The sequence below is a fragment of the Theobroma cacao genome, chromosome 2, assembly GCF_053813885.1.
Source record: "Theobroma cacao isolate CCN51 chromosome 2, ASM5381388v1, whole genome shotgun sequence".
NCBI classification, from domain to species: domain Eukaryota; kingdom Viridiplantae; phylum Streptophyta; class Magnoliopsida; order Malvales; family Malvaceae; genus Theobroma; species Theobroma cacao.
Window position 1 is genome coordinate 2,551,644 of NC_142640.1, and position 21,561 is coordinate 2,573,204.

Below are 21,561 nucleotides of genomic sequence, written 5' to 3' on the forward strand. Positions count from 1 at the left end.
TTTTGTCTCCATGACCTGATATATATTGAATCCGATGCCTGGTATTGCACAGCAAATTGCTAGAAACATTCAACAATCTAGGCCTCTTCCATCTGAAGATAAAATGGCTACCCGAACTTTTCACCACACTCGCTCTAATAGCTTCCCTCTTCCATCTAGACCAAGCCCACTTGTCTCACAGATTGATGTGCATTTGAACAGATTAAGGGCTTCTGACGCTACATCTACCTCATCATCAATAAGCCGTAAACTAAATGGCTTCCGGGATTTGTATGATTGTGTTGATAAGTTGCTTCAGCTGCCTTTTTCCCAGCAAGCTTTAGCCCAAGAACAACACAAGGAATTGGTTGATGAGTTGTTGGATGGTTCTCTCTGGCTTCTAGATCTGTGCAGCACTGCTAAGGATGTTGTGCTGCAGACAAAAGAAAGCACAAATGAACTGCAATCAATTTTGCGTAGAAGGACTGGTGAAGTTGAGCTTGTAAGTGTGGTCGGGAAGTACTTAACCTCCAGGAAAGAAGTCAAAAAGACCATCCACAAGGCATTGGGAAATTTGAAGGGCATGCAATCAAAACAAATTTTCTCTCTATCAGAAGATTATGAGACGAAGGCCATTGTTAGCATGCTAAGAGAGGTTGAAGCAGTCACTTCTTCCATGTTTGAGTATTTGTTATCTCTGATATCCGGGCCAAAGCCTGGAAGTTGGTCATTAGTTTCTAAATTATTGCATCACAAAAGAATAGCATGCAAGGGAGCAGCAAGAGAAGCAAATGAATTTGAGAAGGTTGATGCTGCCTTAAAATCCCTTGCGGGTCAGAAGATGAGCAAATCTGAGAATACCATGAACGTCGAGATGCAAAACCAGCTAAAAGACTTGGAGCTGTGTATTCAAGATCTTGAAGATGGACTTGAGTGCCTCTTCAGGTGTATGATCAAAGCTAGAGTCTCCCTTCTCAACATCCTCACCCCCTAGAAAATTATGATTACCACAATCATGTACAGAAATCAAATAAACATATAAATGAAATGAAATACGTTTTGATACCACAACTACTTATTCTTTTGCACATACTCTATCTGATCACTGCATGCCTTATTTTCACTGTCTATAGCATTTAGTTAACCCTTCTGTTCAGATTTAACCAACCAATAAAATCCCCATGAAGGGGATTGGACAAGGTGGTAATATAGGAAAAGATCGCTAAATAATGAAAAATTTTGAACAAAATTTAAAATAATTTGTGATCGAATGCTAAAAGGTTTTGATAGGAACCAAGTCCTAGCTCATAGGTTTAAGACAGCTGAGTAACTCAGTAAGTTAAATGTATTAGTTAGTCCGAGAAAAGAGTTAAGCTAAGGTTTTCGTTTTTACTTTCTTCTTCCCAAGATGAGGAATCTCCTCGAGTTCATAAAAACAATGGACAAAATAAGCAATTAGTGAAGTTTGAACCTGTTAGGATTCCTCTTGTCTCCAAGTTAAAGAATAATAAATTATCACTCTGCAAAAACTCCAATGTCATTCACATGGATGCATGCATGAATGAGGCAAGGTAACAGGCTGAAATTTAAATCATACACACATTTCAATTAACGAAAATCATGATGGCTGTCTTTCTGTTACGCGGACAGCTGAATAATCCTGAGACATCAATCATCAAACTCCAGCCATTTTTCTATACTGTGGCAAGATGTGTCGAAGTTGAGCTTGCAGATCTTGCCTGCCTCCTGCATGACAAGAAATTCAGGACTTGCATTTGTTTATCAGAATTAAGTATTCAAAAACTTGAAAACAATCCATCATGTTAATTGCATACACATGTGCATGCTAATGAAAATGATCAAACAATTATGACTACATAAAATAATTTCAGATGAGGGAGCGCACGAGTGATGCAGACCCCTTGGCTTCTTATGAACGAGGTTACACATTAAATTATACAATTAGCAGACAATAAATTGGCCCTGACAGACAGAAGTGTACAGAATACATTAGAAAAAGTTGTCACTGTCTCTGGTAACAATTTTAAAACCACTCGTGCATAGTCCATTATATAGTGTTTATCTAATCTCAAGAATCAAGATATATTAGGAGTTCTCTAATTAAAACAATTGTGTTATGAGTTGTAAAACTGGTAAAGAGGAGACATTGCATGAACCACGCTGAGAAGTTCAAATTGATATCAAGTCCACGTTACCTCTCACTGCAATTTGAATAGATGAGATTCTTCATGTCTCCCCGTATCACATAATATATATATATATATATATATATATATATATATATATATATCTATATATCTATATTGGGTAGACGAAGGGAAGAAGGCAAATCGCCAGATTGAATTGAGATCACAACTGCTAAGTTTACTCCTCCAGAAGAAAGAATGGTTACCACTCCAAACATCCAAGCCTGTTACCATGCTCGTTCCAACAGCTTGCCCTCTAGATCACACCCTATAACTTCAGAGGTTGATGAGCATTTGAGCAGATTGGTAGCATCTAAATCTGCATCAACATCATCATCCTTAAACTGCAAACTCGGCACCCTTCAAGATTTACATGATTGCATTGATAAGCTGCTTCGATTGCCCCTCACTCAACAGATCTTAGCCCAAGAGCAGCAGAGGGAATATGTTGATGAGCTGTTGAATGCATCTCTTAGGCTTTTAGATGTGTGCACCACTTCCAATGTCATTCACATGGATGCATGCATGAATGAAGCGAGATAACAGGCTGAAATTTAAATCATACACACGTTTCAGTTAACGAAAATTGTGATGGCTGTCTTTCTGTTAGGCGGACAGCAGAATAATCCTGAGACATCAATCAACAAACTCTAGCCATTTTTCTATATTGTGGCAAGATGTGTCGAAGTTCAGTTTGCAGATCTTGCCTGCCTCCTGCACAAGAAGAAATTCAGGACATACATTTTTTTTAACAAAATTAAGTATTCAAAAACTTGAAAACAATCAATCATGTTAATTGCATACACATGTGCATGCTAATAGAATATTAAACAATTATGACTACATAAAATACTTTCAGATGAGGGAGTGCACGAGTGATGCAGACCCCTTGGCTCCAAATGATCGAGGCTACACATTAAATTATATTAGCAGACAATAAGTTAGCCCTGACACACAAGAGTGTACAGAATACATTAGAAAAAGTTGTCACCGTCTCTGGAAACAATTTTAAAACCGCTCACGCATAGCCGATTATGTAGTATTATCTAATCTCAAGAATCAAGATATATAGGGAGTTTTCTATTTAAAACAATTGTGTTATGAGTTGGAGAACTGGTAAAGAGGAGACATTGCATGAACTACACTGAGATAGTTGTTCAGATTGGTATCAAGTCCACGGTACCTCTAACTGCTATTTGAATACAAGAGATTCTTCATGTCTCCGTCATCACATAATATATATATTGGGTAGATGAAGGGAAGAAGGCAAATTGCCAGATTGAATTGCAATCAAAACTGCTTAGTTTTCTCCTCTAGAAGAAATAATGGCTACCACTCCAAACATCCAAGCCTGTTACCATGCTCGATCTAACAGCTTGCCCTCTAGATCACACCCTATAACTTCAGAAGTTGATGAGCATTTGAGCAGATTGGCAGCATCTGAATCTGCATCAACATCATCATCCTTAAACTGCAAACTTGGCATCCTTCAAGATTTACATGATTGCGTTGATAAGCTGCTTCGATTGCCCCTCACTCAACAGATCTTAGCCCAAGAGCAGCAGAGGGAATATGTTGATGAGCTGTTGAATGCATCTCTTACGCTTTTAGACGTGTGCACCACTGCCAAGGATGCCTTGTTTCAAGTAAAGGAATGCACACTAGAACTTCAATCAATCTTGCGGCGAAAGCGAGGTGCTACAACAGGGTTTGCTAATGAGGTTAGAAAATACTTAACCTCTAAGAAGACAGCTAAAAGGGCAATCTTGAAGGCCCTAAAGAATTTGAAGCATAAGGAAAATAAACAAAGAACTGTTCAACATGAGACAGAGACCGTGTTCAGCATCTTACGAGAGGTGCAAGCAGTCACACTAAGTGTGCTAGAATCCTTCTCGTTCTTTACTTTTGGGCCTGAGAAAGAAACAAAGTTGAGCCATTGGTCACTAGTCTCAAAGCTATTGCACACAAAAAGAGTGGGGAGTGAAGGTGAACAGCAGATCAATGAAATGGCAAATGCTGAAGCTTCATTGCTTTCCCTTGCAACAAGCAAATCTGACATCATGCAAATTGAGAATGTTCAAAATGAACTGCAAAAATCAGAGTCTTGCATTCAAGACTTTGAAGAAGGGCTTGAAGGCCTGTTTAGGTGCCTGATCAAAGTCAGAGTCAATATTCTCAACATACTCAACCATTAGCTAGCCTCAAATATCATGTGAATTCATCTGTACATTAAATGCAATACAAATGTAATTATTCTTATGTCATAGAAAAATATACTTCAGAAAATTTAGCTTCTATTGCATATTCTTCTTTGTCATTTTCCTTTTTCTTTTTTGGTTCTTTTTTTTCCTTTGAAAATCTCAAATATCAACTCTCAATTTCATAGTAATGAACTTGTGACTCAATAAGTAAGATCACAAAAATTATCTGACAGGATATTACAAAATTTCCATGGCCTTCTCTTGGATTTACTTGGGAAAGAGCCTATTATGCCTTTTATTTTATCAAAATAAAAGCTCTCAAGATTCCAATTGTCCTAAAGAGAACAATTGAACACTTACAAATACAAATATCTGCATATGATATTGTTAGCCTTATGCTGCTGTAAAGATCGCAAAACCAAGCATAAGGATCTTGCCTGGCTCTTGCACAACAATCTTATCTGGACCATTTGCATTTGATTGATTAATCAGTTAGCCCTTTAATTAGAAGAAATAATAGCGTTACCTTCTTGCTGCACATGTTAATTTGAGCTAGGAGCGGAGTTAGAAGCATGTGGCCATTAAGCACATCAGAAGCAGTGTTCTTCTTAACCCCATTGTTTATGGTTGCACAAAATATCAATTGCTGATTTAACTAATGCAAATCTTGTCTGCCTCCTGCACAACAAAAAATTTTGGGACTCATATTTATTGTAATTATCTATCCAAAACTTAATAAACTTAATCAAATTACCTGCATGGATGTGTTCATGCTAATGAAAATGTTGACATGATCAGCCAATTATAACAAGATATATTACTTTCATGGATGGGAGCACACAAGTGATGCAGACCACATGTCTCCAAGGGTTATGCAGAGCAACAAATTAGTCCTGATGGCAGAATGCAGAAGAAAAAATGGCCACTATGGCACTGGAAAGAATATTAAAACTGCTCGTTTTGCATATTATTAAGAATTATCTTAGCTCAATATAATTGTGATTTTACTAATTAAAACAATTATGAAATGAGTTGTAAAGCTGGTGGAGAGGAGACATTGCAAGAACACAGCTAATATAATTGGTAAGATTGGTATCAAGTCCATGTTACCTCTAATTGCCATTTGAAAGGATGAGATTCTTCATTTCTCTCTCATCCCATAATATAAATTGAGCAGATGAAGAAGGGATGAAAGCAGATTGCTAGATTGAATTGAGAACACAACTACTAAATTTTCTCTGTAGAAGAAATAATGGCAACCAATCCTTCTAACATCCAAACCTGTTACCATGTTCGTTCAAACAGCTTGCCCTCTAGATCACACCCATCAACTTCAGAGGTTGATGAGCATTTGAGCAGATTGAGGGCTTCTGAAGCTGCCTCTACATTCTCATCCCTAAGCCACAAACTCAATGGTCTACAAGATTTGCATGATTGCACAGATAGATTGCTTCAATTGCCCCTTACTCAACAAGCTTTAGCCAAGGAGCAACAGAGGAAATATGTTGATGAGCTGTTGGACGGATCTCTTAGGCTCTTGGACACGTGCAGCACTGCCAAGGATGCCCTGTCCCAAACAAAGGAGTGCACACAAGAACTTCAATCAATTTTGTGTAGAAGACAAGGAGTTGAAACAGGGCTTACAATCAAGGTTAAAAAATACTTTAACTCTAGGAAAGCTGTGAAAAAGGCAATCAGAAAGGGCTTAAAGAATTTGAAGCATGTGGAAAATAAACGTGATACTTCTTCCTCCAGCAAAGGCAGTGAGACTGGAGCTACTTTCAGCATCTTGAGAGAAGTGCAAGGTGCAACTAGCAGTGTTCTAGGGTCCTTGTTTTCTTTTATCTACGGACCTGAGATAGAGATGAAGTCAAGCCGCTGGTCACTAGCTTCAAAGCTAATGAACACCAAAAGAGTGAGGTGTGAGAAAGAAGAACTACATACAAATGAAATTTCCAACGCTGAAGCTACGCTGCTTCCCCTTGCCAGTTGCAAGATAAGCAAATCTGACAATTACATGCATATTGAGAATGCTCAACAAGAGTTGAAAAAATCAGAAATGTGCATTCAAGATTTGGAAGAAGCTCTTGAGTGCCTCTTTAGACGTTTGATCAAAGCCAGAGTCACTACTCTCAACTTCCTCAACCACTAGAGCCTCAATTATGATGAGGAGCTCTGAGTTGTATGTTGATGTAAAACACATGTAATACTCTTACATAGAGAAAATCAGAAAAATATACTTTATAGCACAGATTTTGCATCTACTAGTCTCTTGTTTCTTTCCTGGGAGGAGGTTCTAAACTCAAATCAAATCTCAGCCCTCACTTTGACATGCTACACAACTGAAATAATCAATTCAGATAAAAGCCGCTGGGACTTAATTAAGTTTTAATAAAACCTAATATATAATATATTATTAATATCCGTTTTTCGATCCACCAAGATAACCAAATATACCAAGTTCTTCCTAACCAATTAATATTAAAACCCAAGAAAGAACCATATTAATGGAATTCAATCGTTTTGATCTATTATTTCGATTCCGAACAATTAGTACTCACCCCTGCTTATGAGTGTGCCATGTGATGAGACATGCCCTAATGGGAGTAATTTATTCACAAATAAAATATATATGGAAGAAAGCCTCCTAGATGCAGCAGTGAGATGCAATGTACAGTATGCTCAACAATAGGAAATGGTGTCAACATCAGGAGATTTGCTGCAAACTGCATAGCCCCAAGAGGAGATACTCACCGGCTTTTTACAAGGGAATAGCAATTTATTTGTTGGGTAATTGAAAATTGTAGGGAAATACCAATTTAGCAATTACTTGAAAGCAGCAGAAATTGAGAGCCCCATGTCTTCCCCACAGACGACGACCCAAGGCCTAAAACAGTTGAAGGAGAAGGAAATGAAGAAACAGAGACTCATTCCTCAGTCCATGTACTTTTCTCCCGCCCTCCATTCGTTAACGGTAGAGTTTGAAGGGGTATTTATAGTATCCGATGGTTTGGATTGCCTAGAAATAACACCATTTTAAGGGGGTGGAGACCCGTATGAATCGTCGTCCGATTATACTCGGATTCCTGATCTACGCTTCTTGTTCAAAATTAGCGTCCTTACACATTGGGCCTGCAAAGCCCAAATGGCCTATTAATAAAGGTGGACAGGAGAGACCTCATGGGTCTAATCTCTATTTTGCGTAGTTGCATTTCATTATAATTTATTATTTTTTTATCTATTTTTTTAATTTTTCAAAATAAGATATTTTTTATTTTTTTAGACATCTTGTAAACACTTACATCAACAAAATAAATAAAAATAATAATAAAAATAAAAAAAATATGAATGAACAAGAAAAATCTGAGCGTGTTCTTAACCCCTTCTCCAGTCCATCATTACAAGGCATTAATGTCCCTGAAAGGTAGCCAGATTTGAGGAAGACTAGTCACCTTCAGCTACGAACCCTTCCTATTTGCTAGAGATATGTGAAATCATGAGAGCATGATTTCACCTCTGAATTGTCCAAATTTTTGGACAATCCAGTTCTTAAAAAGGAGGGGGAGAAAGGAAAAAAGAGAGAAGAACAAAAATAAACCAGAGAGAAAACGATCCAAAAAAAAAATCCTTCAAAAAAAAAACACAAAAAGCCAAAATCAAAAGCCCTAAGTCTTCTAGCAGCCAAAACCACAAATTCTCAAACAAAAAAATACAAAAAAATCATAGAAAAATACAAAAAAAATACACAATGGTCGACACTGAAAGAGTGATTCTTGGGCTTTTTGTCGTCGATTTTGGAGAATAAGATTTGGGTTTGTGCCGCCAATGTCGAGAGAAGAGCCTTGGGTTTCCTGTCGTCGATTAGAAGAGAGATTCTGGGGGAGGTTTCTGGGTTGTTGTTTGAACAGATCTAGAGCTAGAGTGGCCGGCGAAAGGGAGGAAAGGAATAGAGAGAGAGAGAGAGCACCAATCGACGCCAAAGGGAGAAAAGGAATAAAGAGAGAGGGAGAGAACCAATCGGCGCCAAAGGGAGAGTCGATCGGCGGTATTGAGAAAGAGAGAGAACTGACGGCAAGGTGAGGTGGCTTGGGAGGTCGACGATTTGGAGGTCTAGAGGTTTCTGTTGGGAGGCCATCTGCAGATCGGCGGCAAAGAGGAAGTCACCGATGTGAGGATAAGAGAGAAAGGTGAGAGGAGAAGTTGGGGGTTTAAAGAGAAGGAGGAGGGTCCGACAGCTAGAAAGAGAAAATGAGGGGAAGAAATGGGAAGAAAAGAAAGAAAATGGGGTTTCATATCTAAGGTTTAAAGTGAAACGGCGTCGTTTTGGGGAAGGTGTAGTGGTGATCAAAGCAGTGTAGTTTTGGGAGGCAAAAAGGCTTTGGTTTGTGCACCAAAGCGGTGCGTTTTGACAAGAGGCTACGCGGGCCTTAGGGAGGCAGTTTAGTTGGAGCAGGCCGGCTATCTTGGGCCGCTTTTAACCCAGCAAGGTGAATCCTTAACCCTTTTATGAATCTGTTTGTGTTTTTAGGTTGGCTCATTTTATATGTTTTTTTTTAGGAATATTAGGTAGAATTAATTCTCAATTATTATAGCATAATGTTTAAATTTTTTTTAGATGATATTTTAGACTTAGAAAATTAATACAAATAGAAGAACATAGAAATACTAAAGCATAAAAAATAAAATAAAATAATAATATTTTAAAAAATGTTTAGTCATACAAAGAACTTAAGCTTAGGAAAATATTTACTACAAATATATATATATATAAAAATAATAATTAAAATAAAAAAATAATAATATACCATGACATTAACTACAAGTACAATATACCGATGATGGGATGTCCATTTGAAGCGCGAGAAGTCGCAATTTCAAGCAAACTTCCCTAGGTTAGGGGCTTCGATTAAAACTCCATCAGTACGATGGGAGGGTCCTAATTCGTAATTCCAATGTTCCTAATTGTAAATGAAATAAAAACTATATAGTTAACCACCAATTAATCAAAATATGCAAAACAAAATAAAATAGAAATCAATGATAACAATAAATTTGTTAATCATAATAATAAAAATGGAAAACACATATGCATGAATAATAATAATAATAATTACGGATAATAAAAAATACTTGATCTAAAAAATATATAGTTCTAAAAAATTTCATATAGTAAAATAAATAAGAACTTATATAGCAAAATGCATAACGAAGCAAAAAACAATAAGTAAATGTAAAATATTTGTTCATAATAAATACGCACACAAAAAAAAGTAGTAGATTTTGTGAAAGATAAGAAACAAATATCGAGTGTACGAGTGCATCACGTATCATCGTTGCATGGTTAAATATCATGACATATAAATATATTCCGTATACAGGTATAAACTCCGATGATGGGACTTTTCGAGAAAGCTTGCGAAGGCGAGTTTCATCGGTAAACTCCCTAGGTTAAAAGATACCTCCGAACTCCATCAGTACGATGAGAAGGTCTGGAGAAATATCTTTAATAAAAGGCTTTTACTCGTATTGAGATTTGCATTCATGAAAACACTATTTTTTTTTACTCACAAACGACTATCCCGATGATGGGATCTACCAAGTAAACTTGCGAAGGCGAGTTGCTAGAGTATTTCCCTAGATGAGAGAATACTTTCGGATCCCACTAGTATGACGAGCGGATTCAAAAAGTATACTCAATAAAAGATTTTCGTTTGGCATTATCCTGATTTATGCCATGCATTTCACAATTGCATCATGTGCATGTTAAAGCCGTAAAAAATGAAATAAAATATTCTAATAAAAGATTAAATAAACAAATAACAATTAAGGAAACATAAGAATAAAATTAATGGGTTAGGATAATATATGATTAAATGGTACCATTTGTGAAACGGGCGTCACGGGGTACTAATCCTTCTCTGTGGGTAACCGTACTCCCAAACCCAAATCTAAGGATATGTAGACCAGTTTATCGTTCTTTCCAAGTACCTAAAATTAATTTAGGATTTCGTTGAATAGGATAAAATAGGATGGCCAATCACACCTAGAAAAAAAAGATTGGTGGCGACTCCTAAATCACACCACGTCTAGCTGTCGGGTTCCCGGACCCACACGTTATGACACATCTAATACTCTTATTTTTTTATATTACAAATTTATTTTTCATATTTTTTTATTTTTATATTAAAAAGCATTTAACATTTATATCATAAAAAATTTTCAAATTCTAATATTAAATATATTGAACTCAAAATTTTTATCTTAATTTCCATGAAATCAAAAAGTGAATAATAAAAAAAAAGAAACAGAATGAGTATTTGTTTCGAAAAAAGCCTTGAAATTTCAATCATACTTTTGTTAATTTACAAAATTATTTTTTCCCCTTGCCAAAATATTGAGTCTCATTATCTTAAGATTGTACAATATTTTACATATATATAAAGTAATGATTTTAAATATAAAAACGAATTTTCATCCTCAAATTCATATGTTAAATATGTCGTTAATTATTTCTCATATAATGAATTTATACATATAAAATAGAATCTTAACTTAATAAAGAAATAATTTTAGGATTAAATTCAGAAACATTAATCAAACCTTCTGGACAGTGTATTGCTTCAAAGTGACAGCTAAAATCTTAGGATTGTTGATTACAAGTGTTTGTAATTAAGGGTTCCTAATCCCCACCTTATTAAAGCATAAAAACTTGCTACAAAAAAGTATCTTTTTGTTCGATGATTCCTAAGCATATGCCAAGTTGTATGTGTCTTTGTCAAATTCACAATTGCTTGATTAATTTAATATTAATAATAATAATGATGGTAATCATGATAAGGATAGACCTTGGTTCATTTTCTTATGGTCCCAACAAGCTTTGATTGTTTCCAATTTTTAAATTTATTGGCCAATGATCAAACCCTTACATGGGATTTCTTTTTGTTAACACTTTTTATATTGATCTTATCCCAAAAAAAAAATTAAAATTGCGATTGAGACAGGTAAAAAGGTCAGCAAGACTCTCAAAATCTAATGTTAGGCACTAGCCCGCCAAGTAATTCTTTTACATACTCTAATTTTTAGTATAATAATTTTTAGAAAAAAATAATTTCTATAAAATTTGAATTTCTTCCAATGAAAAATTTCATAAAAAATTTATTTTTTCAAGTGCTTAAATAAATGGAGAAGATTTTTGGGATTATTAATTTTTGATCCAACATTTTATCTCAGGACTATCTGTCCCTCTAAATCATATGCATGATTAGGAGAGACTAAATAATAAATAAAATAAGAATTCCTGTGAAGGAATAAAAAAGTTCAATGATGACAATTCTTTCAAAAAATAAATACTCAATAAAAATTGAAAATGAATTTACTTATTTATTAAGGTAAATATTAATATATCATAATAAAAATTGATATAATATGATAATATAATCATATAATATTTTTTTTATTTTTTATATCAATCTCATGTAAATATAAAATAATGTTTTGCTAATGATTAATTATAAAATTTTGTTTTATTTAAAATAAAAATTTATAATTTTGATTAAAAATAATAAAAAATAAAAAAATTTAATAAAATTTAATTTTTTAAAAAAAATTATGTCTTTTCTTGTGTACGTACGCATAGGCAGCGATTAGTTCAGCTTCTTCATAGTTTTCTTTAAGCAAGTTGGGGGCGGCGGATCAGCTACATATGATTATAGAATAATCTCATCGGAAAATACATAGATTCCTGGCAACAACTCTCACCCTGCATTCATGGCAGAAAAACAAAACCAGAAAAGAGACGTTGGTTAGCAATGAGACAAAGGACAAAGATCATGTTACCGACATATACTGATTGTCGTCTCTGTCCATATTTCAAACAAACAAAGAGAGTTTCAACTTAGGACGAAGTCTTAACCGAAAAGGATTTGCGAGTAAAATTATTTCGTGACGGAGTCAATTTGTTCACAGGGTGATCTTTAAGAATAAGTGCAATGCACCAGAACCTACTTTCTGGAGTAGAAAAGATATCAAAAGCCGCCTCTAACCTGCCTTTTTTTTATTGAAAAATCTCGGTCGGCTTTGTTTGTGTGTGTGGAAAATACGCGCTAAGCATCCATTGAAAGGAACTTGATAGCTCTGTCAGTCAATGGCTCGATGTTGCACCATCGATCCAAATCAATGTAATGGCATATTAATTGGCATGTTCTGCCTGTTCAGTGTATTTAACTCTATGCAAACCATTGTTGGTTTCTCACGCACAGACAGTAGCGACTGTCGAGCAACAGTTCATTGCTACTATTTTGTGTATTGGCCCATGATAGAATTCATGTGCACGAAGCTAAAATGATTCAACAGCCGCCCACATGCCCATCTTTTCCAACCTTTTGTTAATAAAAGGGTCCTTTTTAGATAAGATGAGAGAAGCTGAAATCTGCCAGCGCAATTTAATGAAGTCAGGGATACAGATAGGTATGGCATAATTTGTACTATAAAATTATACAAACTAAAAGATATTTGGTCTTTCTCCATCAGTCCCACTATATATATATGTATATGTATGTCCATCCTCTCAGCCTCCCACACATTGACAAAATCACAGATATTATCCATAAAAAATGAGCTTTCGGGCCTTGTCAGTTTTTTCTTTGTTCTTATCCTATTTAATCTTGGGCTCAGCTGAGCAGTGTGGACGGCAAGCTGGTGGTGCCCTGTGCCCTGGAGGCCTATGTTGTAGCCAATTTGGTTGGTGTGGCAACACTGATGACTACTGCAAAAAGGAAAATGGTTGCCAGAGTCAGTGCAGCGGAAGCGGAGGTGATACTGGTGGACTTGATAGTCTGATAACAAGAGAAAGGTTTGATCAGATGCTTTTGCATAGAAATGATGGTGGTTGTCCTGCTCGTGGCTTCTATACCTATGATGCTTTCATAGCTGCTGCGAAGTCTTTCCCTGCCTTCGCTACAACCGGTGATGATGCCACTCGCAAGAGGGAAGTTGCTGCTTTCTTGGCCCAAACTTCTCACGAAACTACTGGTTAGTCCACTTCGAAAGTTAATCACAAAGTTCACCATGTTTTGAACATGACTTCATCGTTTTGAGATTAATTTGATGATGCCGTAGGTGGAGCAGGATGGGCTGCACCCGATGGTCCATATACGTGGGGATACTGCTACAATAGGGAATTAAACCCCGCTGATTACTGCCAGTGGGATCCAAACTACCCTTGCGCTCCTGGTAAGCAATATTTTGGCCGGGGTCCAATGCAACTTACTTGGTAAGCCTTTCACCGTTTGCTAATTTCTTTTCTTGAAATGTATTTATGGTAAGGCAAAATTGTTTTGTTGACATGGGAATAATCACTTAACTTTTGATATATCAGGAACTACAACTATGGGCAGTGTGGAAGAGCCATTGGGGTGGACCTATTAAACAACCCAGACCTGCTAGCAACTGATCCTACAATTTCTTTCAAGTCAGCGTTCTGGTTCTGGATGACTCCACAATCACCAAAGCCTTCTTGCCACGATGTGATCATTGGAGCGTGGTCACCCTCCGGTAGCGACCAGGCGGCAGGCCGGGTTCCAGGGTTTGGTTTGATCACAAATATTATCAATGGCGGCCTTGAATGTGGTCAAGGTTGGAATGCAAAGGTAGAGGACCGCATTGGGTTCTATAAGAGGTATTGTGACACACTTGGAGTTGGCTATGGTAACAATCTCGACTGCTACAACCAGAGGTCTTATAACAATGGACTCTCGGTGGACTCAATGTAGCTAATTTAGTGTCGAATGACTTTGGTAAACAAAGATGTTTAGGGCTTTCGTATTTAAAATGTACCAGAACAGTGATCCGATCCAATTTGTTGGATTTGCTATGACACTGTGTTCTATGCTTCTCTCAAATTGCTGTCTGAAGATGTTTGAAAGCTTATGTAGTCTTGATGTTGCTTTCCCAAAGAATAATAAAATGGATGGTTTCCTTTGATTTTCATTTTTTCTTTGATTGTAGAACATTATGTTGAAATTTTAAGACAATGTCAAACCGCAGCAGTAGCAGCAGATACCTGTCATTTCCCAGAGAACCGCTTGGGCTCATGATTCCTTCTCATCTCTCTTCCCTTTGGGCTTTTTGTACTCAAACAAACGAAAGAGTGTAGAAGCCCAATTTTACCAAGGCTTGCTCATGAACTAATTTTTCAAGATTCCCATCAAATTTGCAATTTTCCATTGGCCATATCAAGAAAAATTAGATGCAAAATTTATGGAAAAATTTTTCATTAACAGAAACAGCAAAGGCTTCCAAAGCCTGAAGCTGTAACCACTGCTTCAGTGAGAGGGATGACATTAAGAACTTAAACAAATACTTTGGTACTAGATAATTCTAGCTTATATTTATATACAACATCAGAGTCTAAATTAAGCTTTGCATAGTAATTTGGGCTCTAGAAATTCAAGATGTTGGCATACGGTGTCAGATTTTGAAACCAGGGACTAGTTAGCTGAGTCCAAAATTGATCCTGGTTCCAGTCGGTCATTTTGGGTAGTTGGAGCTCTGGCAATTTTTCCTTGCCTAATGGGAATTGCAGAGATGTTGAAGGAGTTTCGTTCTCCTTTGCTGTTCCATCTCTTTTCTCTTCTACCATGGCTTCTTCCTCTTCGATTTCTTTCTTCAAGACCACTTGAGGTACAGAAATTGATGGCACCACATCTTCTTTTGGGCTGCAGAAAGAGATGGTCTCTAAGGATGAAAGTGGAGATGAAGGGGATGTGTTCATTGCCTTCGACTCTTCCTCCAGTGCTGCCCTTTGCTCCAGGACTTTCAAGGAAGTTGCCTTCCTATATATCTTGCACAGAACTATGTCCTGCATTCGTACAGAAATTAACATCAGAAAAATGTATCTGTACATTTGTCAGATAAATGAGAATGACATTAACTTTTATTCAAATCTTATGACAAAAGTTGGGACCCTTCATATGTCATAACACAAAAGTGTTCACATTATCTTTATTTGCAATTGACCTAAATCATTTGCATTCAAACTCGTTTAAGAAAGTTTGGTTTGAAGACAAAGAATACTGAAGTCAAAAGTCAGGTCTTTCTAATTTTTAATTACTCGAGGGTTTAGCAGTTTGAAAATGCTGTTGCTACAAAAGCATTTATGGCAGAGAACAATAATTTCTTCACTAGGTTCCCCATTTTCTAACATATGATACTATTAACTTGGAAGGAGAACTCAATCTTTCATGGGAATGAACCCCAGTCCCCACATTAGAGGCTGCTAATGCCAATTAACTTAAAATATGAAAATGAAAAAGGTACCTTAGGCAAGGGGTGACCATCTGGTAGACGGTACTCGTTCATGACCCAATCAGTCTTGCTTCCTCGGGGAGCTCTCCCCTTATAGAAAACAAGAGTCTTTTTCAGGCCAATGATGCGCTTTGGATCTGATAAGCTCACAATTTTCCGGTCAGAACCAGTGGCTTTCCAGAATCCGTTTTCAGTAGTCCTGTTAGGCCTCCCCCCACTGCCATGCTTCCTGTCTCTAGGCACAAAAAAGTACCACTCCCTCTCTCCAATCTTTGACAATCCTAGACAACATTAATAAACAAAAAACATCTTAAGCATAACCAGTCATATGTATTTGCCTATGTCATTTAAACAAACAAACTAAAGCGTATATATATGTACCAGGCAAGTCCCAGGGATCATGGTGATAGATGTTGAGAAACCCAATTACATCATAACGCAACTTCTTGCCATAAATCATGTTTCTGAGGTAAAAATCAAGGAGCTCTTCCTCCGTTGGATGGAACCGGAAGCCTGGAAGTCCAATCTCTGGGTTGGGATCATCTATATTGGATTGACAGCTGCTCATAGTGGTTAGTGAAATTATACTGCTGTAGTTAGTTTTCAGGTTCTCAGCTTGGTTTAGGATATGTTGTAGGTGAATAAGATAGAAAATGCAAAACGAAAAATGTTGCTGCATGCAAAGACGGAGTCTTGTTAGATATTTATAGGGATGGTAGATAACACATTGCTGATAAATAGTGGGAAATGACCAAGTCATCAAACATTGTAAGGCAGCAGAAAAGTCTTGAAAAATTAGAAGTATCTGCAGAGAGGGGACAGAGGTCTATTCCCAAATGGTGGAACCCACACGCTTAAACACAATAAAGTCACCGGTGACTAACCTGTGAGGTGGACAACGACTGATTTCTGAGTTCTTGCTTGACCTGCTTTTTCTTTTATTTGTCCACTTTTACTTGGAAATTCCAGGCACAGAGGGGTTTTATTTTCCAAGTAAATTCTGCCACTCAATTTGATCTTTGAACAAATGAACTAGGATTGCAGATTCAAGTTTCAAAATACATATCAGTAGTCAGCTGGTCTTTTAGTCTCTTCAACCTTGTCATTAGCTTAATTTGAATTGGTCATAATAACTAAAATCCTCTCTGCTGCTACTATTTCGGCAGTAGTAAATTGCAATCGAAAGCTACGATTTCTTTTTCAAGAGAAATCTAAAGCTGCTGCAAGCATGAATGGAGCATTGCACCGTGCTTAAAAGTCTTGAAATTTAGACCCATCTAAACCAACCAAGGCAAGATCTAACCCTACAGCAAACACACACACTGTATTACTACGCATGGAATTTGGATCAAAAATAAAGTTGTCAGCGATTGATGGAATTTTATAATTTAAATAAAAAACAATTGAAGTGATTTCATTACTCAGAATTAGTACACAAATATTACCCTTGCATGGTAGTGACCATGCAGTACAGCACATACAGAGTATGAAACTCCCTGTCATAGCTTATTCTTCTGACGTGAAAAAGAAGGCAAAAAGCATAATTGGGTTACAGACGAAATCAAACTATAAACCCAAAGTTTTACAACTATTTAATTATAAATTAAACGGATTTAAATTCTTTCCACAATTCAAATTTCTTTTAATCCAATATCATCTCGATCACATTACAGTATAAACTTTACAAATGAACACAGGAGTGAAAAACCGCGTTAGCCGTAATATCTTTGGATCAGTGATACAGAGCCAGATAAACATGTTTAGCATGATCCATGGAACTAGTACCACTTTCCTTACACCTCAAAACGATTACTTGACTGTTGACTTGATGACTCCACCCAGCAGGGAATTAATCCTTAAAGAGGATCGTTGGAATAAACAAACCAACATCTACGAAGGCAAATCACACCAACCATTCATCAATAAAATAATTCCTCATGAAATGCAAAAGCATGGTCAGTAGTGGTGGGTCAATTTTCTCTTTATAATAATAGTAAACCTAAGTATCCATAACATTAATAAAATATTAAATAAAAAAGACTTCAAATTTTTTTTTCTACAAGTTGTCAATTCAAAGGCAAATTACGCGTTTTTAGCATATTTTGGTCCCATTCTGCTTTCTTTCTTCTAGTCTATCGACCTCATTATAAATTGTTATAGTTTTAAAGAGAAAAAAGAATTTCGTGGCTTCTATGGGTGCTTTGACTTGGAAGTCTCCGCTCAAGACCCGAACAAGTCTTTTTCCCTTATTGGGTAAACTTTGATATCATTATACATTAAGTATTTACGAGAACATTGATACGCAAAGGCCTCTTCTTCTACTTATAGCAAGTGTTTAATTTCATTAGAAATTTTGGCCTCTTGTGGATTTTTTCTTTCTCAATTAATATCGTGTGAATATTTTGTTTTTTCAATTAACACTCTGTGAATAATTTCTGTTTTCACGTAAATTAAGCAGTTAATTTTATCTAATAAAATTATCAAAATACTCTTGATTCGAAGTTAATCTTTTATTCATATTTAATGTTAACTTTGAATTGAATGTAAATTTATTACGTAAAATTAACAATTTTTAATTTCTGTGAGAACAGAAATTATTCATAAAATATAAATTAAAAAAATTTAAATCATAAAATATCATATGAAAAAAATTTGAAATCCTAAAAAATTATACGTAAATTTTGATTTTCATTTTAAGGAATGGATGGTGGTTTTGTTTAATGAGACAGGAGCGTTGCAAGAGGACAAAGGTAGCTTTCGTTGCAATTTCCTTGAAGTTTCTTTAGTTTTGGCAATTGAATACTTTTCCTAAGAATAAGTTCACTGATTGCTACGGAGAAACACGGTTTCCCTTTTCTTGGAGAGCTACTGCGATTTCAGTTTAACGTTCAATCATTTGTTTTTGCTTTATTTTAACCTCAAAATTTTATTATAATCAGTTTCATTTCATAAGCTCTTTCTTGCTTTTTGCTTTTAAAATGTGAGCTTCACGTGTAAGGTGCAGGGTAGTTAAAACGAAAGGAGGGTAATAATTAGAGCAGATAAAGAAAACTTAATTTGATATGAAAATTTAATTTCTTTGTTGGTATTCTGATCATGGTGGGCAAGTAATTATTCAGTGCAAAAATGAATATGTTTGCAATAAATGATTGGTTTATGGCATAATATCTAAAAAGGTCTATGCATTAATTTAAATTTTTTTTATTTTATATTTTTAATCATATTTTAAAATTTTTATTTTGGATCAAACAGGTTTTTATAACTAACGATTGATTAATTATCGTTAATCAAAACGCTATATGTCTTTTTTATATTACGTGATTTTGACATGATATGCTAACATATTATGATAGACGACGATGTATTATGATAATATGACTATGTGATATTTTTTATTTTCTATTTCAATATTACGTCGACACTACGTGAGTACAAAAATGACAAGTGACATTTGATTAATGATAATTAATTAATAGTTAGTCATAAGTATTTATTTGAATTAAAATAAAAATATAAAATTTTGATTAAATGCAATATATAAATAAAAGTTTATTTAAATTTTAAGGAATAGTTCAAAAACTTTTTAAAAATCATAATATTTAAAAAAATATAAATAAATTATTATTCTTTTATTGCATTCAATTAAGTCTTTATATTTTTATTTTAAGTTAAATAAGTCTTTATATTTTTATTTTTAATCAAATAGATATTTTTATAGCTAATAGTTGACTTAATCAAAATGTCACTTGTTATTTATACCACATGATATTAATATGTCATAATAAATGATGATATGATATATTAATATGACATTTTTCATCTTCTACATCAACGTCACGTGATATAGAATGACAAATAATATTTTAATTAAATTAATCATCAATCATAAAAGTTGTTTGATTTAAAATAAAAGTACATGAATTTACACAAACACAATAAAAAAATTATAAATTTACTTAAATTTTTTTAATAATTCAAAAGTTTCTTTCAATATCGTGCCTTTTTAAAACATTATGTAATTGTTTTCCTCAAAAGGATTGTAATATAAGTTTGAACCCAAATCAATAAATTTGGAGAATAAATTCCGAATATCATGTTAAAAATTGTTTTAATTAGTATCATTTCTGTACAAACCTCTCCAATTTGGAAGAGAAACAAACAAAAAAAAGGGGTGAGTCTAGAAGAAATTCTAAACTAAAAAAAGACTTTTCTTCTCTTAAATTGAGGCAGGCATCAATCATGGGCCCCTCAAGATTGAGATTGAATGCCTCTGCCAATTCGAATGATGTGCAATGAAGGCTAAAATTCTGGCGGAAATTAGGTTCCACAATCATTTTAATTGCCAGTTTGCAATGCTCAAGTTCATAACAGCAATTTCACATGGCCATGTCAAGCATTGGAACAACTTAAATTCGACACAATTATTTGTTAATTAAACTGTCTTTGCCATAAGTTTTGCGGTTGCCTTAGACCTGGAAAGTTTTGGTACTGACAAGAAATTAGACTGGGAACTTACAATGCAATGAATATGCTGCTGAGTGGTGGATGGTCTTCCTAGGCACTTCCAGGGACTTTGAATAAAGACTTGCTGGAAACACAAGAATTGATGAAATAGAGAAGACCATATTCTTTCTACAAAGCTTTAGTTATTAGTCTTTATGTTCTGTTCAAACATCTCTATGTATTACATTAAATACGGAGACTATTGTCTATGTTTTTTTTTTTTTTTTGAAAAGCGACTATTAACATCACTTGTTGATTAAAATTTGAAATTTTATATGAAAAAATTTAAATTCTAATCTTAAATGGATTAAGTAAAGTTGATGAGATAAGACAACATAATCTTTCATCGTACTATTCAAAATTCTTACGTAAGATGAGAGAAATTATCTTTTGTCAATTTCGTCTTAATGCCCGCTTGTCCCTTTGAATGAGTATCAAGAGACAAAGAGTGAATACATCAAGATTCAAATCTTTTTTTATTTTTTATTTTTTATTTTGTCTTATTATAGATATTTAAAACTAAAGGTAAAATATAATCTGATTTTTTCTTTATGAAAATATGTTTGGAAATGAAAGAGTGGAATTGGATTTAACTTGTTTTATAAATTGTGAGGATGAAATTAAAGGCACACGTTTTATATATATAAATTAGTTAAATTTTAATATTTTTATGTATTTGAAAGGATCTAAAAAGATGAATTTGTAATTGACAGTTTCATATAATTATATAAAAAATACACCGTTAAATAAAAATTCAACAAATTCATAAATTTATATTTATGAAGTAAAATGATTAAGTAATAGTATATAAATATTATATATCGATCGTATATCAAATATAAACTCCATAAAAAAAATCCATCATGAGGTTTTGTTGAGGAAGTGGGCTCTTGGCCCAATTTTTGTGAAATGTAAACAATGTTAAAAAATTTGAGGCCCAGGAAGTTTTAGTTGTACTATAAAAGAAAAATCTAAAGCCCAAAACAACAGGCAGAAGGAAATGCCATTGACCCACTTTGGAGCCCCATAAAACAGAGAAAAACAAAGGGAAACATGGCTTTGAAATATTGAACTGATCCAATCAAGACCCAAAGCAGGCAGGTAAATCTGAAAAGGACGCAGCTGGGGAGTGGGGAGTTTGATTGTTGACAACATTGTTTACTGACGAAACAAAGCAGTAGAGAGTTTGAATCGAACCAAACTGAACAGTCGTATTAAACGATCAGGTGTAGGCTGGAAAGAATTGGAGGGGACACAAGGTAAGAGGATAATGGAAGTTGTCTAGGTATGGGTGGTGGGTTTGGTAGGAGACTACCGGACTAGTAGAACTAGAATCCTAGCATAGGCATTCTGTTTAGCAGAAAGGG

The 21,561-nt window shown here is 34.9% G+C and overlaps 5 protein-coding genes across 5 annotated transcripts; 4 read left to right on the forward strand and 1 right to left on the reverse strand.

Annotated features, from left to right (window-relative positions):
- Positions 1 to 103: 103 nt before the first annotated feature.
- Positions 104 to 1,094, forward strand: LOC18607433 (uncharacterized). Its single transcript, XM_007041602.3, has one exon. It carries the CDS (start codon positions 104 to 106, stop codon positions 971 to 973), a length of 870 nt encoding a protein of 289 aa, XP_007041664.3. The 3' UTR covers positions 974 to 1,094.
- A 2,417-nt stretch (positions 1,095 to 3,511) lies between these two features.
- On the forward strand, positions 3,512 to 4,381 carry LOC18607435 (uncharacterized). The gene has a single exon (XM_018114831.2). The coding sequence runs from the start codon at positions 3,512 to 3,514 to the stop codon at positions 4,379 to 4,381; it is 870 nt and encodes a 289-aa protein (XP_017970320.2).
- Positions 4,382 to 5,639: 1,258 nt separating this feature from the next.
- LOC18607436 (uncharacterized) lies at positions 5,640 to 6,543 on the forward strand. The gene has a single exon (XM_088803310.1). It carries the CDS (start codon positions 5,640 to 5,642, stop codon positions 6,537 to 6,539), a length of 900 nt encoding a protein of 299 aa, XP_088659436.1. The 3' UTR covers positions 6,540 to 6,543.
- Positions 6,544 to 12,955: 6,412 nt separating this feature from the next.
- Positions 12,956 to 14,375, forward strand: LOC18607437 (endochitinase 1). Its single transcript, NM_001404994.1, is given in 3 exon segments — positions 12,956 to 13,417; positions 13,505 to 13,658; positions 13,764 to 14,375. Coding segments are annotated over 3 exon segments (966 nt in total). The 5' UTR covers positions 12,956 to 12,999; the 3' UTR covers positions 14,158 to 14,375.
- A 266-nt stretch (positions 14,376 to 14,641) lies between these two features.
- NAC036 (NAC domain containing protein 36) lies at positions 14,642 to 16,377 on the reverse strand. The gene is made up of 3 exons (XM_018114581.2): positions 16,073 to 16,377; positions 15,704 to 15,972; positions 14,642 to 15,245 (listed from the first exon to the last, which is right to left on the reverse strand). Exons 1-3 carry the CDS (start codon positions 16,368 to 16,370, stop codon positions 14,826 to 14,828), a joined length of 987 nt encoding a protein of 328 aa, XP_017970070.1. The 5' UTR covers positions 16,371 to 16,377; the 3' UTR covers positions 14,642 to 14,825.
- Positions 16,378 to 21,561: the final 5,184 nt, after the last annotated feature.

Bases quoted from the DNA above. Each gene is read 5' to 3' on its own strand.
- NAC036 (XM_018114581.2), bottom strand. From the start codon at position 16,370: ATGCAGCAACATTTTTCGTTTTGCATTTTCTATCTTATTCACCTACAA. The intron at 15,973-16,072 runs GTACATATATAT...AATGTTGTCTAG, and splicing joins TGATCCCTGGGACTTGCCTG to GATTGTCAAAGATTGGAGAG. The intron at 15,246-15,703 runs GTACCTTTTTCA...GTACGAATGCAG, and splicing joins ATGGTCACCCCTTGCCTAAG to GACATAGTTCTGTGCAAGAT.
- LOC18607435 (XM_018114831.2), top strand. From the start codon at position 3,512: ATGGCTACCACTCCAAACATCCAAGCCTGTTACCATGCTCGATCTAAC.
- LOC18607436 (XM_088803310.1), top strand. From the start codon at position 5,640: ATGGCAACCAATCCTTCTAACATCCAAACCTGTTACCATGTTCGTTCA.
- LOC18607433 (XM_007041602.3), top strand. From the start codon at position 104: ATGGCTACCCGAACTTTTCACCACACTCGCTCTAATAGCTTCCCTCTT.